Genomic DNA, 14079 nt, shown 5'->3' with positions numbered 1-14079 from the left:
CATACTCAAGGACACTGTTTTAATAGGGCAGGATATACACCTCAATGATTGTTTTGTTGCCATTCGTAAAGCCTATACTTACCTTGAAATGTAAGGAATTCCCAGGGCAAGGAATGGGTGCAGAGCTCACTCTACAGGGTTGTTAGTATTACAATGTGCAATTAGATGCTTCCTAAATAGGAAATGATGACACAAATGGTATGTGTCTGTGAGACTATTTCTGAAATCTAAAACCTTCTGATATTGTTGAATATACACTTAGTATATGTCTATCAAATAATAAACATTTCATTTAATTCAACAAATGCCTTCTGAATGTCTCCTGTATGCATGACACTATTTAGGCATTTTCAGAAAAATAATAAAAGACACACCTATTACACTATCGGCTTTTAGCTTATGGTGGATTAATATAATTACTATGTAAGGCAAAAGAAGATGAATGTTATAAAGGAATCCAAGCTCATGTAGGGTTTTAAAGGATGGGTGAAACTATCAGATTGAGAAAATAGGAACTACTTCAGAAAAAGGCAACGTTTTAGTCAGGTTTTGAATGATGGTCAAAATTTTGATATAGATTATCTAAATATATTTGTACAAAACATATTTAACATTAATGAAAGAGCATCTCAACTTTAAATGAAAGTAGGATTTGACATTGAAAAGTGACATTATACTTAGATATTATATGTATATATTTAGATATTATACTTATATGAATAAGTAGCTAAGGATTGCATATTAATATATTTTCATATTGTCAGACTATATATTTCAGGACAAAAAAGCATATTTTTGTAAAGCTCTTTATAAACCTCAGTGGCTTTGCCACAAAGTGAACAACATACGGCATTTGGACACAAACGGTACCTCACTGTATGTGTGTATTATTGGCCCAAATGATTCACTCTTATTTAACTGCAATGTAGTCTTTCATCTCCCAATAATAGTTTCCATATGACCAGTGGCTCTGCTATAAAGAAGATCAAAAGCGAAAGAAAGGATTTAATAAAAGAAAATGACATTAAGAGTAGCATTAAATCAGAGAATACCAATATCCAACTCTTTTTTTCTTTTTGAGAATAAAGCTCCAGAGTACTAAGCAGCTTCCCCAATATGTCATGAAAAGGCATTTTACAAGCAGTAGGTATGTGCAAAATCCATCTGTGTATGCCTCAGAGTGGCAAAGATTAAGTTAGGGCGGAGGGGGAAAAGGGGGGGGGGATAGGGGAAGAACTCCCCCTTTAGAGGCAGGCTGGAGGACAGGTAACAGACCAAACAGCTTGTTTCGCATTTTAAAGAGTGCCCGAGAATGTGTCAATGGCAGACGTCCATCCATCCGTTTCTGTCCTTTCGTGTTCCATCTAATGGAGATAGACTGTTTGCTAATCCAGTTTCTCAGAGAATCATAACATTGCTCAACTCTAGTACATGAGTTCTGAGAAAGGAAGTTTTTTTTGGCAATGCATAGTGACTTGATATGAAGAGCCAACTTCCCAAACAATTTTCTTCTAGCTCTTAAAAAAAAAAAATACAATGTTAATCTCTATTCCCGACTGGATAAACAGCTGCTAATAACCTCCAGCTCCCAGGGGAGGAGGCTGTTTCCTTTCATCTTCATACTGGTGGATATCTGACGTGCACTGGCCTCTAGTGATTCCACATGTTTCCTACTTCGCCTTCTTCAAAACCGCTCCAGTACCAGTCCTGCCGTTTTAGGCGTCTTTTGTCCCTTTCCTTGAGATGGCATCCATAACTCAAAGGACGTACTGGCTTACGGTACTACTTATGTGAAATTGTAGTTCTTTCGCTCTTGGTGTATTCAAAGTGGAAACTCAAGCACTTATAATATCTAAAGGAAGCGAAAGCGTTGGACTTTTGCATTGGAAACCTTGCGAGGGGAATGAACATTCTGGTTTCTTTCATACCGAGCTAATTATTTACTCAAAGGCTGGCTGTGTTCAAGATACTCAACTTCTAACAGCATCGCTAATGCGATTACTTACTTATATCTGTTTGTGTCCTAAATAAACGAGCCGACTTTAACACTTTTTCCCCTAATAGGAAGTACCCTGCAGAAGATTACAGGGCCAGCCGGTCCCCAGAGTATTTCTCACTTGTTCCTGAGCACCTGCTTTACTGGTGACCTCAGTTCTACACCTCAAGATTCAGACATTTCGCAAAACAGCTTTTTAAACAAAAACCAGCTGTTTCCCATCTAGACGACAGGGGGAAAAATTTGGGCAGCTTACAGAAACATTACCCAGAGACTACCATTCTCCAATAACTTTCACACACGTTCAGGTCCAAACGAGACCCGTCCCTGTGCAGAAGCCGGCGAGAGGCAAATATGAAATTAAAATGTGGAAACTCAATACCTTGGTTTTTGACAATACGTCCAATTAACTGCTTGAAAATGAACGTGGCTATTGTAAATCAGGATAATGCTTTCTCAAAGATGTCATTTAACTAATATTGGACAGATCTTGTGGTTAAACTCAACTTTAGAGTTTAAGACAATTTATGGATATTCAGGAAGCTATAATTATGCACAAATGTCAACCAATTAGGTAGACTCCTCGCATTTCAGAAATGTTATTAAAGCTTTGTTTTTAGGATTTCACTCCTAAATCTGCTTTGCCTAAACCCTCTCTTCTTATTTTGAACCCATTTTTACACTTCTGTTTTCTAAGCAATTAAGAAACTTTTGATTTGAAAAATTTACAGCCACAATAAAAGTTAAAATAACGCTAATGACCACAGATTTCGAAAAAATATAAAATGACCAAACACTGGTCTTGATTTTTAAGTGCCAAGTTGCTCCAGTATTTTCTGTTTTGGTATGAATGACATAACTGAATTACTTCATGAGCTGCTACTTTAATTCCTCAGGGTGGAAAATTCCATGAGTTAATTTAATTTGGATGTAAAAAATATACATGAACGCTCGCTCTTCCTGTGGACTCTCATGTGAAATATTCGAGCCAATTGCTGGAGCTGCTGTGCTTTGAGGAGGGGCTTTTCGCCCAGTGCAGCCCTGGTTGGGCACTGCGAGGGCTGGGTACCATCAGGCAACTTTCTAACCTTCACTCATGCACACACGAGCCACTGTTTTCTGCATTTTTTTTTTTTAAATCCTGTTTATTCTATGGCACTATCATGTGCTTTCAAGCCTATATCTAAAGGTCCAACTCCTACACAGACTCCACTATGCACTCAGTGACACCTTCTGTAGCTGGATAATGTTCATCCACCCTTCCCTGAATCGCTTCTTAGGTCACTTCATAATTCCATTTTTACGTTATAGTTGGGCACACACCTGAGTTATCACTGGCCCAGAGTCAGAGGCCCGCAGGATCAGAAATTTGGGAAGCACCCAATGATGGAACAATGGTGCATTTTCTAATATGTACAAAAATATTCCCACCCCTCAAATCTTCTTTTTTGAGAAAACAAGGGTAATAATATTTTTCTTAATGAAAGGGATGTGCCTTTTTAAAATTATGGATACAAATTTAGCATTGTGTTCCTGTCGTCAGTAAAAGTTCAATGAAAACCTATGGTGATTAAAAGGGTCTACTAGCTTTCCCTCTACTATTTAAGAAGAAAGCAAAGAAAAATACAATGAGGTTGTACAGTCTGTTTTTAATATGTATTTATATTTTAAAAGTGGGGAAGACAACAAGTTTTTGTTTTTTATTTAAAGTTCTTGATGCCAGGATGCTAAACACATACTTTAGGGGGAAAAAATTAGCAAACTAAGCTTGGCTTGCCCTAGAAACATGGAGAAAGATTGCCTTCGAGGTCTGATGGTCCAGTACAGACTGTCTTGGTTCTAGGTCACAGGGCCTGAATTTGAATAAAATAGGCAGTGGGGAAAAAGACGGGGATGTACCTAATTTGGACTGACTGCTGTGGGGCCTGGGCATGCATCATGCCCCAACCACTTGTCTGAGGGGTTGCTAATGCAGTGTAAACGGTCACCCTGCTATGGGCGTCGCCAAAAGCGCTTGATTTTTGCTTGAATTAATTCACAAACATCAAATGGTGAGCTCAAGCATTCTGAAGGTGTTGCAACTAATCTATGATTAAGAAGATTTCTTTAAGTTAGAAAAAGACAAACACTGCATGTTATCAGTTACCTGCAGAATCTAAAAAAACAAACTTAAAGGAATAAGGGAGTAGAATGGTGGCTGCTGGGGGCTGGTGGGAGAAATGTGGGGATACTGGTCAAAGGGTATAAATTTCTAGTTATAAGATGAATAAGTTCTAAGGATCTAATGTATAGCACAGTGACGATAATTCACACACAAAACTGTAATTATGTGAAGGGACGGAGGCATCATATTGTGATGAACATTTTGCAATAGGTAAGTACATCAAATCATCACATTGTACACAAACTTACACATGGTAGATGTAAATAATACCTCAGTAAAGCTGGGGAAGTTTTCAAAAATAAAATAAAGAGAACTTATTTAGTCCTTTTTCTGTCTGTTTTTTTCTTTCTTTACGTTTTCTTAAAATAAAGTACCATATTGATATAAGTTAAAATCTTTCAATCGAGGATGCTAATCGGCTCTCAAAATATTTGATAATTGTGGATATTAGGCGACATGGTGGAACACGAGATAAGCGTATCTTAATGAAAGAGGAAAAAACCCAACATAGTAGCTATAGAAAGATAAAATTGATGACTAAGATCCTGGGTGAACGTTTATAACAGGCTATTTAAAAGATAGTGTCAAAGTGCTCTGAAACAGAGGCCGTGACCTCTCAAACTCAGGTTGGTTCCACCAAGAACAAGTCTTTCTGGACACACCTCGTTTCCTCCTTCATGGGACTGCTGCAGGCCTGGTGTCTTGTGATAGTGCAATCTCTGGACAAAATGAGAAAAGGAAGACTGGCCGAGAAAAATTAGGTGGTCATAACTGGTTGACATTATTAAACCCAAAGAGCAGGGGGACGGTATAAGCGTAGAGGGAACTTCCATAGGACAGAACCTCAGGCTTTCTGCGCTACGTCCTCCCCGGTCAACAGTTTTATTCGTGGCTTTGATGTCGGCATCAATGGCACCCATCAAATTGGCCAACAACAGAGCTGGCAGAATATTCGACTGAATGAGGACCTAAAAAAGACCTTGAGACTAGAAAGAGATTGAAGGTTGAAGTATGAAATTCAAAGGTGTTGCGTGAAGTTTTGTACTGGTATCACAAAAAGTGCACAAGGAGAGTTGAGAAACGGGTGGCTTGTGGATTTCGGCTGATTGTATGTTCAGTATTTGTCAGCGGGATGATGAGGCCATCAACAAAATAGCTCATAGGATCCTGTTGGGTGGCCTTTAATGAAGATGTAATATACTGAATGGGTCTGGTGCTAGATCCACCCTAGAGTAACCTGGTAATTCCTTGAGCACTCTGTTCAGTTTGAGGGTCTACATACCTAAAAGTCCTAGGAAAAGAAAAGTATCATTTATAGGTTAGGGAGAACGCACTGGGTAGTCACAGAGTCAAAAACTTTTTCACCGGGTAAACATTTGAAGATATAAATGTCTAGTGTGAAGAAAAAAAAAAAAATGAATAGACTGTCTTCAAATAACTGAAAAATTTTCAAGTACTTGTTGGGTTGACTTAGGGGTACCTCCAGGCAGAAAAATGAGGACCGCACAGAGAAGCCAATTTGGGGGGGGCATGAGGGAGAATTATCTAACATGTGATGGCAACGGGCTTTCTGATCACTTCAAACTATTCACTCTTGAAGGCAGGAGGCCGGTAGAGACATGTTGACCACTTGGCAGGGAATTTGCAGGGGGGATGCGGACAGAGATGACTTCTAAGGTTCTATGAGAAGCTATGGAACTAACTGCTTAGAAATGAGGTATGTGCTAAAATAGACATGGAATTTTACGGACTCCGAATCCCTGGAAACCCACAAGTGGAGGTGGTAAAGCCTCTATGGGTCATACTTTGTCACGAGGTCCACACAGAAACAGAATTCTCTGACTTGTGCTACTCGCCTGACTACAGACTGGCGCTCCCCGAGATGCCACATCACTGTCCATTACTCCCTCTCATTGGCAAACATGACTGCCAGCGCTAAACAGCAGCACGTGGCAAGGAGCCAGCCAAAGGGCCACTGAAGAGTTTTCTTGGGTTCCGTGAGTGCAGTCAGAGTAACAGAATGGTGTGTAATATCAGCCACAGTTTTGAAATCGCTATGGTATTAGGTTAGAGAGTAAGTTTGCTGTAGCAGTGTGGTATTTAGTATAAAGAGTGCTGGTCTCACCGCTTGCTTGTCTGTGTTTTAATCAAAGCTTGGCCATTAATTAGTGAGTATCCATGTTTGGGTCACTTTCCTCTTCTGGGCCTCAGTCTTCAGCGGTAAAATAAGGGCCATGGGCTCAATGACTTCAGGGGTGCTTTTAGAATCTAAAATTCAATGGTCCTAAATCTTAAGAGCTATGACAGCAAAACTAACTTAAGTTGATCATCGTCCGAGGCCCTCTGTGGTTAAAAGTTCTCCTATGTTTAATGTCAGTTAAATGCAAAGGTGCTTCTCCACCTAATGAATGCTCTTCTTATACATTCTTTTAATTCCTGTCAAACGAGAAATGCTGTTGATAAGAGAGAAACTGGGCTGAGATCACTACTCCTCGATCAAGGCACGATGTGATCCTTCGCTCCTGGATAACAGAGCGGGGGGGTCTGCCCTCTGAGGGAGCCTACACTCCTGCTGCAGCAAGTTCTTTTCAAATGTGTCCTTTCCTACTTGACTGTGAACCCCTGAAGAGCAGAGGCCACCTCTTTGCATAAAGCCTGGCATTTGGTTACCACTTAATAAATGGTTCTGAAATGAGTAAATGGGACTTTGAGCAAAAAGGATCTGGGAACCACACTGATATTATATATTAATAGTATAGGAGGCTTTAGCTAAATGAGCCTATCCTTACTGGCTTTACTGACAAGTAATTAGGAGCGCATACAGAGTCACATGAAGGCATTTTTGACGTGGGTTTTGTTCTTATTCAGTTAAAAGAGGAGATTAGGTCATCTGCAAGGCTTTCTTTCAGGTCTGTGGACGTGAATACTGAATGAATAATGGAGAGAATTATATTTGGAAAATTGCCATTTCAATAATTTATATATTAAAAAAAATCTAGTGATTTCATATGAGGATTAACCACAGAGATATTGAAGGCACAGAGATGATATCTAGGTCAGAGTTTCTGACTAGGTTAGTGACAAACCCTGCTGTTTCCTTATTCTCCCACAGTAAGAGGTTTCTGCTTTGATTCTATTAGGAAAGTGGGTGATTATAGTAGGAAAAATAGCTTAAAATTTATTACTTCAAGAACCTTAGTAAGGAGAATTCACACCTCATGCCACTTAGCACACACATGTTGATTTAAGAGTAAATGTTTAGACAATGTGGGTTTTAATCTAGAATGCAACCACACTGGAGGAAAAGTTCTTTACCTCCACATTTGGGTGGAGAACTGGTCTGGGAACTTCACAGTCAGATACTTGGAAACTTCTTTCATCAACAAACGTTTACCGAGATTTGAAAATTACAAGCTCTTTACCACCTAAAATTAATGCTTTCAAGGTATGCCCACAGATAATCTTTGGGGAATGCTCCTGGTCGTCAAAAAGAGCATGGCGTTTGGAGCCAATGTATGAGTTTAAATCTAGGGTCGTGACTTGAGACTACTCAAACCTTTTAAGGCTCATTTAATCAGCACCTAAAATGGACATTGTAACCTTCACTGAGCTCTTGTAAAGACTGTCTGACAAGGTATATGATGCACCTAGCACTGGGGCTGGCAAGTTGTCAGGCGCTCAGAAAATATTAGTTTCTTTCCTTCCCTTTTGACTCATAATTTATTTACTGGGAGGGAAACACAATGTAATACATGGTACTGAAGGAATTTACAACATAGTTCGAAGGTAAAAGTCACACCGACGAAACATACATAGCTCCACATGAGTGGGTAAGATGAATATCTAGCCGATGGTATGATTCACAGCGCTCTGAGTATAGAAAAGAAAATTATTATCACTGGTGTAGGTAGCAAGGGAAGGCTTCCTGGAAGAGGAAGAATTTGAGTCAGAGCCTTGAGACTGGGTGGGATGAGATGTGCAGAGAAAAGTGGGTAGGGCAGGCCAATCCAGATGGATACAAAAGAAGTGTATCTATCTAGTAAGAACATCCAGGGCAAATTCTGAGCATATGCACAGATCGCATTGCTGGAAAAGGTTTTGCATATTGGAATCACTAAACATAAGGCTTTTGGTAAACGGTGACAGGACTTTATAAGCTAGGTTAAAAAGTTGGTCTTTATCTTATAGATAATGAAAAGCTGGTGAAGGTTTTTGTGCAGGAAAGAGCAAGGCCAAATAATATCATCTAGAAAGCTCACAAGTATACAGCGTTCACTCCAGTGTTATGAGCCAGGCTGCTGTGAAAAAAATCCCTCTCATTACGCTGATACTTGGTGAATCACGGAAGACCTACTTCAGAACTCCAAGGAAAACATTTTATGAATCAAAAGCTAAGTACAATATGTTAGCAATTAAATGAGATAACATAATAGCCCAGGCAGAACCATGGTTTTTTCCCCACCACGATTTCAAGCTGCTGCAGAAAGAAATGCTTATATCATCTTCCAAGTTATCATGCCATTTTGTTCTGATTTTCAGAAGGCGGGGAGAGAGGAAACAAGAAGAGCACAGAGGTCAAGAGGATTCAAAGCTGTCTATTCTTTAATCAGAATGAACTATTAAGGAGGGTTATAAAGGAGATTTGCTCAAAACAAAACCTGCCCGGGGATAGGTGTTAAGTTACTACCGTACAACTTGCTTTTACTCCAGAACAACAAGTGAAGGTGTGTAGTTGGGAAAGAAACTCCCACCAGCGCTGTTCTGCCCAAGTTTCCGGTGCATACCTCCCACTGCTACTTTATTTACTGCAGCTGGCCAAAGTTTTACAGCCTGTTTCATGTATTAAAATTCAAATGTGGAAAACATTACCAGTATCCTCCTTGAATTTTTTTTTGTTGTTGAGGGGAAAGAGGGGTGGTTTTTTTTTTTTCTTCTTCCCCTTCAACTTCCTTTTTATTGTGGAATGTATCAAATGGTCAAAGGCTAACTTCAGACTGACTAAATTCAAAAACTATTTCCTTTGTTCTTATATTTTTGTTTGAAAATTCATACCAGTTTGCAGAAGGAAAGAAATGACAACCTCATCTCGTTCACCCACTTTATAGAGTTTCAGGATGAGGAGCTCGGATTCGGGGGCCCAATGAATACTTTTGAGAAGAAAGGAGAAAGACTGCAAAACATCATTTGGTTTAAAGGCAGCAGGTTGTAACCATGTCACATCTTTGGAGCTGCTCTATTGTCCGGCTGGCTCTGTGGTTGTCCTCGATGGAATTATGTCTTCAGAGGAGTGGGCAAGAACTTTTCCTCATCAGCAAAACCAGCAGCTTTATTGCTTCTGCATGGTTTTCTTTTTTCAAAATCAAATCAGACACTTCTGTGTAATATTGGCCAATTATTTCCCTCTTTCTATTGCTCTGCTCCATTCTTTCTCTTTCCGCTCCACCTGGGTCAGCCCAACTTCCCATCTCCAAAGATGATTCTAGTCTCTTCCTCCTACCCCACCTCTAAATCAGACCTCAAAGAGGAGGCAATTCAAAGGTCAAATAGTTCCGAACAGCATCTATGTATAGTTTATTATCTTAAAGAACCACTTAACCTACATCTGGTATTTAAGAGCAAACTTTACATATTTATGGAAAAAACTGGCTCTGAAGCAATGCCCTGGGTGCGTGTTGCATCCGTTTAACATATGCAAAACGAACACAGCTACAGAAATTAAACTATTTTTCTCTTGATTGAGAGCAGATATACAGAAATGGTTATAAGTCACAGATTTGGCTTTTAATAAAGCCAGATTTCTTAATTAAAAGCAGTATTGTTTAAACATTGCAGTATAAAAAAAAAAAGAGCTGTACAAACTAAAATCTCATATTATATGCATCCCAAGTGTATTTAACACATTACCTGAGGCCAAGCTAAATTAAAATCTAGATTTTCCTTTTGTTAACTCTTAGCAACTGCCATGAATAGACAAACAATTTCTACTCAATGATGAATTTTTAGGGTAGAGGTCAAGGAAAAGAAAAAAAGAAAAAAAAATGATTTAACTTTGGCATTCAAAAATATCTTTCCACGGTTTGGAAGTGAGTTCATTGCTTCTATTTATAAACCAGTATTTTTGGTTTCAAATTGGTTGCAGGTTTCTATAATACACCACTCAGGATGGTACTCTTAGTCTTTTATTAAGAGAAATTGAAAAGAGGGCAGAAGAATACTATTGAGCAAAGAACCTCAAAATAACCTGTACTTATTTTGCATTCTCCTTTCAGAATCATCTTTAAACAAGAGACACTTCAGTGATAATGGAAAACAGACCTTCTCCAAGCAACTTTTTCAGAGTCTGTAAGGTACAAACAGGACACTAACGCGTTTGCTGACCAGGCAGGAGTTTGTAAGGAGCACAATTACACAGAATCACAAGCAACATTAAATTCTCCATCTATTCGGTCACTTCATTAATGTCATCACTTAATATTCTGTCAGGAAGATTCTCTGAAACTTCATAATCATCCACATCCAAAAAAAAAAGAATGCATTCCCAAATCCTTACCAAAAGTAATGGGCAAGACTGTCCAATTGTAACATGAACAAATCTGCTTAAATATTATTGAGACAAAGATTTATAAATAAGTAGTGGTAAAACTACTGTATACTAAAATTACACAGTCCCACACCATATATTTAGATGGAGAAATACACCATATATATCTGCCTCTCGAACTCAGCACCAAAAGACATTGATATGGTTTCTTTAATTGAAACAATTTTTTTCAATCTATTAACATCTGAAATGTCAGCAATGTAACATGAGCATCAGTTGGGTTCTTTAGCCAAAGTCACCAAGATGAAGACTTCAAAATACCAGGGATGACCCAGCAATGTTCTCCTAGGTATATACTTAATTGAAACAAAGACATGTGTCCACACAAAAACTTACACACGAATGTTCCTAGCAGCATTATTTATAATAGCCAAAGAGTGGAAATAACCCCAATATCCATCACCTAATGGACAGATAAATATAATGTATCTCTATAAAATGGAATATTGTTTGTCAATAAAAATGAATGACACTTTGATATATGATAAAACATGCATAAACCTTGGAAACATTGTGCTGTTAAGAAAGACAGAAAGACTACTCTGTATTGTATGATTTCATTTATAGGAAATATCCAGAAAAGGCAAATCCATAGGGAGAAACAGTAGATCAGCAGTTGCCAGGGGTTGGGGGCAGGAAGAATGGAGAGGGGCTGCTAAAGGCAATGGAGATTTCTTTTTTTTTTTTGCTGGGGGCAAAAATGTTCTAAAATTAGACTGTGGTGATGGTTACATAACTCTGTGACTATACAAAACATTGAGCTGTAAACCTTAAATGGATGAGTTGTATGTTAAGTGAATTACAGCTCAATAAAGCTGTTTAAAAAAGAAAAAAAAAAGCCCAGCAACTCTAGTATTTATACTTGAAATTCTAATTCTATATGGTAACTTACAGGGTCTACACACTTTATCACTTACCATGAGTGAATGTCTGTTGGCTGAAAGAAGACCGGTTCCATACCCTGAGCCCAGACCGCCCATTGCTCCGTTATGAGAAGGTCCAATGATCCCATGCATGTCCCCATGGCCACCAGGCATAGCTGTGGATGGGCCTACTGCATGGTTCCGGAGAACGTGAATAGCGTCATCCAGTCTTTCTAGACGATCTTCAATTCGGCTTTGCTGTTGGTTAATAAATGACATGAAATTTGATTTAGTTTGAAATGCATGCATAGGGTATATCAGTAAAACTTGAGTTGACACAAACCACACTTTGTGTTTCTAAATATATGTTTCCAATAAAGTTTATTTCCTTAAAATGGTATTAAAAACAGTGTCCTTTCCTAGAAAGCTGGTGAAAAAAAAATGTTAAAATTACAGTGTTCTTTTTCATGAACAAAGTAAATTCAGTAATTCTTCCAGGACATTATAATGTATATATGCTATACTATATGGCATTAGACTGAAAGACAAGTTAGATTTGCTTTAGGAAAAAAAAAACACTTATTAAATTTAGGGAACATTATGGCAGGCATTGGTTAAAGGTTTTAAAAAATTAACAATAGAAAGGTGACCTGTTTATAGTTTCCAATTAAATTATCTTCTTGAAGGCATATTTTCTTGGTCTCCTCTGTGGTACATGAGGCAGTGCTAAGTACCAAATCAGGGACAGGTAAATGCACACAGACTCTAATTTCTTATTGAGTATTTCAATTTTGAATGGTATTTCTTGCTTTCCGTTATCACCAGCTTGTGTGTGTGTGTGTGTGTGTGTGTGTGTGTGTGTGTGTGTAGAAGGGAGTAGGGACACAAAATGGTTACAGAAAAAAAGTTACAAAAATTCTGTCAACCACAGTAGTATGAGATTTCAAGACTGAAAAATCACAGATTTGAATTAATGTTCACCAGGGGCTTCTAATTGATTTCAAAGTCCTTATTATAGTATAGAACTCACTTCCTTATACAATTAAATTACACAATTAAAAAAACCAACTGACCTGTTTTTTCATCCCAGCCATTAGGATCCTAATTTTATGCAACTAGATAAGGCCTACACTAGTTTTTGGTGAAGAAAAAGGAAATGTAAACGTGTATTCCTTTTTTTTCAGGGTGATCAATAAAGTTTTTTTCAGGGTGATCAATAAAGTTTGTATCAAATAAACATCTGCATTACGCTCTCTAGTGTGCTCTTGAACATATACCATCCACTGGGTCCTCATTGTACATGTGTAAGGAAAGCAGGGCAGACATTATTAGCCCTTCCATATAGATGTGCAAATGAGACTCAAAGAAATTAAGTGAATTGATTAGTGAGCATTACACTGACACGAAATGGTAAAGGCAGGGTTGAACTCTGTGTCTTTTGACTTCAAATCCAATGCCTCTTTGTACTAAATGGTGCTACAATCTGCGTTAATTTCCAATGGGCTGTGCAAACAGATGCTGTACTAAACCGGCTACACTGCATGAGAAGAAACAATTCCTAATTATTCTACACTGACGGGAAGAATGTGTGTCTAATATAGTTAGTCTATGGAACGGAACATTCTGATTCACGACGGGCTTCAGTGTTAAGGGACCGCCCCTGAACTCCGAGCTTGGCTACTAATGTGACCTTGGAGAAGTTACTAACTTCTTTGAGTTTATGCTTCTTAATTTAGAAAAAATGGGAATGAACATATCCACTTCCAAGTGCACACGTGTAAGCATGAGAAGAAATAACACATGTGCCCATGACCCTTTCGGCTCACAGCTTCCTGGTGCAGAGGGCAGTCTCTACCGGTGAATACCCTTCTTGCGTGTGGTACTTCCGAGAGGACTGAAGCTGTAGTTCACAACTAGAAGCTTATAGCCTATAGAGCTTGATGGCTCTATAGCTGGACAAAACCCAGTTTTGATAGATGGGTCCCAGAGACGAACTGAAGGAGGTGAACACATAAAACGACCACAGGTGACTTGGGTGTAGGTTGCGGGTTAACTGCGTGACGTAAGCTGTGCCTATGACGTCTGGCGCTGTGGTCGCCTTTACGGGCGACCGTGCAGAGCTGGAAGGCTCACGCGCTATGGCAAGGGAGAGCGCAACAAGGGGGAAAGACACCTTTGGTTTTAATTTTTAGATTTTCCTTCATTTAAATAGTAAGCAAGAAAGGAAGAAAGGAAGCCCTGAACGGCTAACATGGTAACATTAGGTAGATAAATAACTCTACACCTTCTTCCATGTTCCATCTCAGAATACGGGGAAAAGACAGGGAACCTCAACCTGGAAAAACTGAAGGGCTCCTTGCTGCTACCCCTCCCCAGTGGATTCACACACAGTCTAGAAACTGCATAGAGCAGTGGTGTTTCATGCACATTTCCAGCCCCATCACTGTGAGCTGAG

At 38.9% G+C, this 14079-nt stretch overlaps 1 protein-coding gene across 39 annotated transcripts in view; it reads right to left on the bottom strand.

The window, feature by feature from the left end:
- TCF4 (transcription factor 4) overlaps positions 1–14079 on the bottom strand; it is a 345626-nt gene that overhangs the window by 18541 nt on the left and 313006 nt on the right. For all 39 annotated transcript variants that reach the window (XM_019722094.2, XM_019722107.2, XM_074339930.1 and 36 more), the window contains one exon: positions 11679–11882. In XM_019722094.2, the coding sequence (XP_019577653.1) occupies positions 11679–11882 (204 nt within the window). The remainder of the gene's footprint in view (positions 1–11678; positions 11883–14079) is intronic.

Source organism: Rhinolophus sinicus, linkage group LG09, assembly GCF_036562045.2.
Source record: "Rhinolophus sinicus isolate RSC01 linkage group LG09, ASM3656204v1, whole genome shotgun sequence".
Classification (NCBI taxonomy): Eukaryota; Metazoa; Chordata; class Mammalia; order Chiroptera; family Rhinolophidae; genus Rhinolophus; species Rhinolophus sinicus.
The sequence above is the reverse complement of the archived record's forward strand: the minus strand, read 5'-3'. Positions and strand labels throughout refer to the sequence as shown.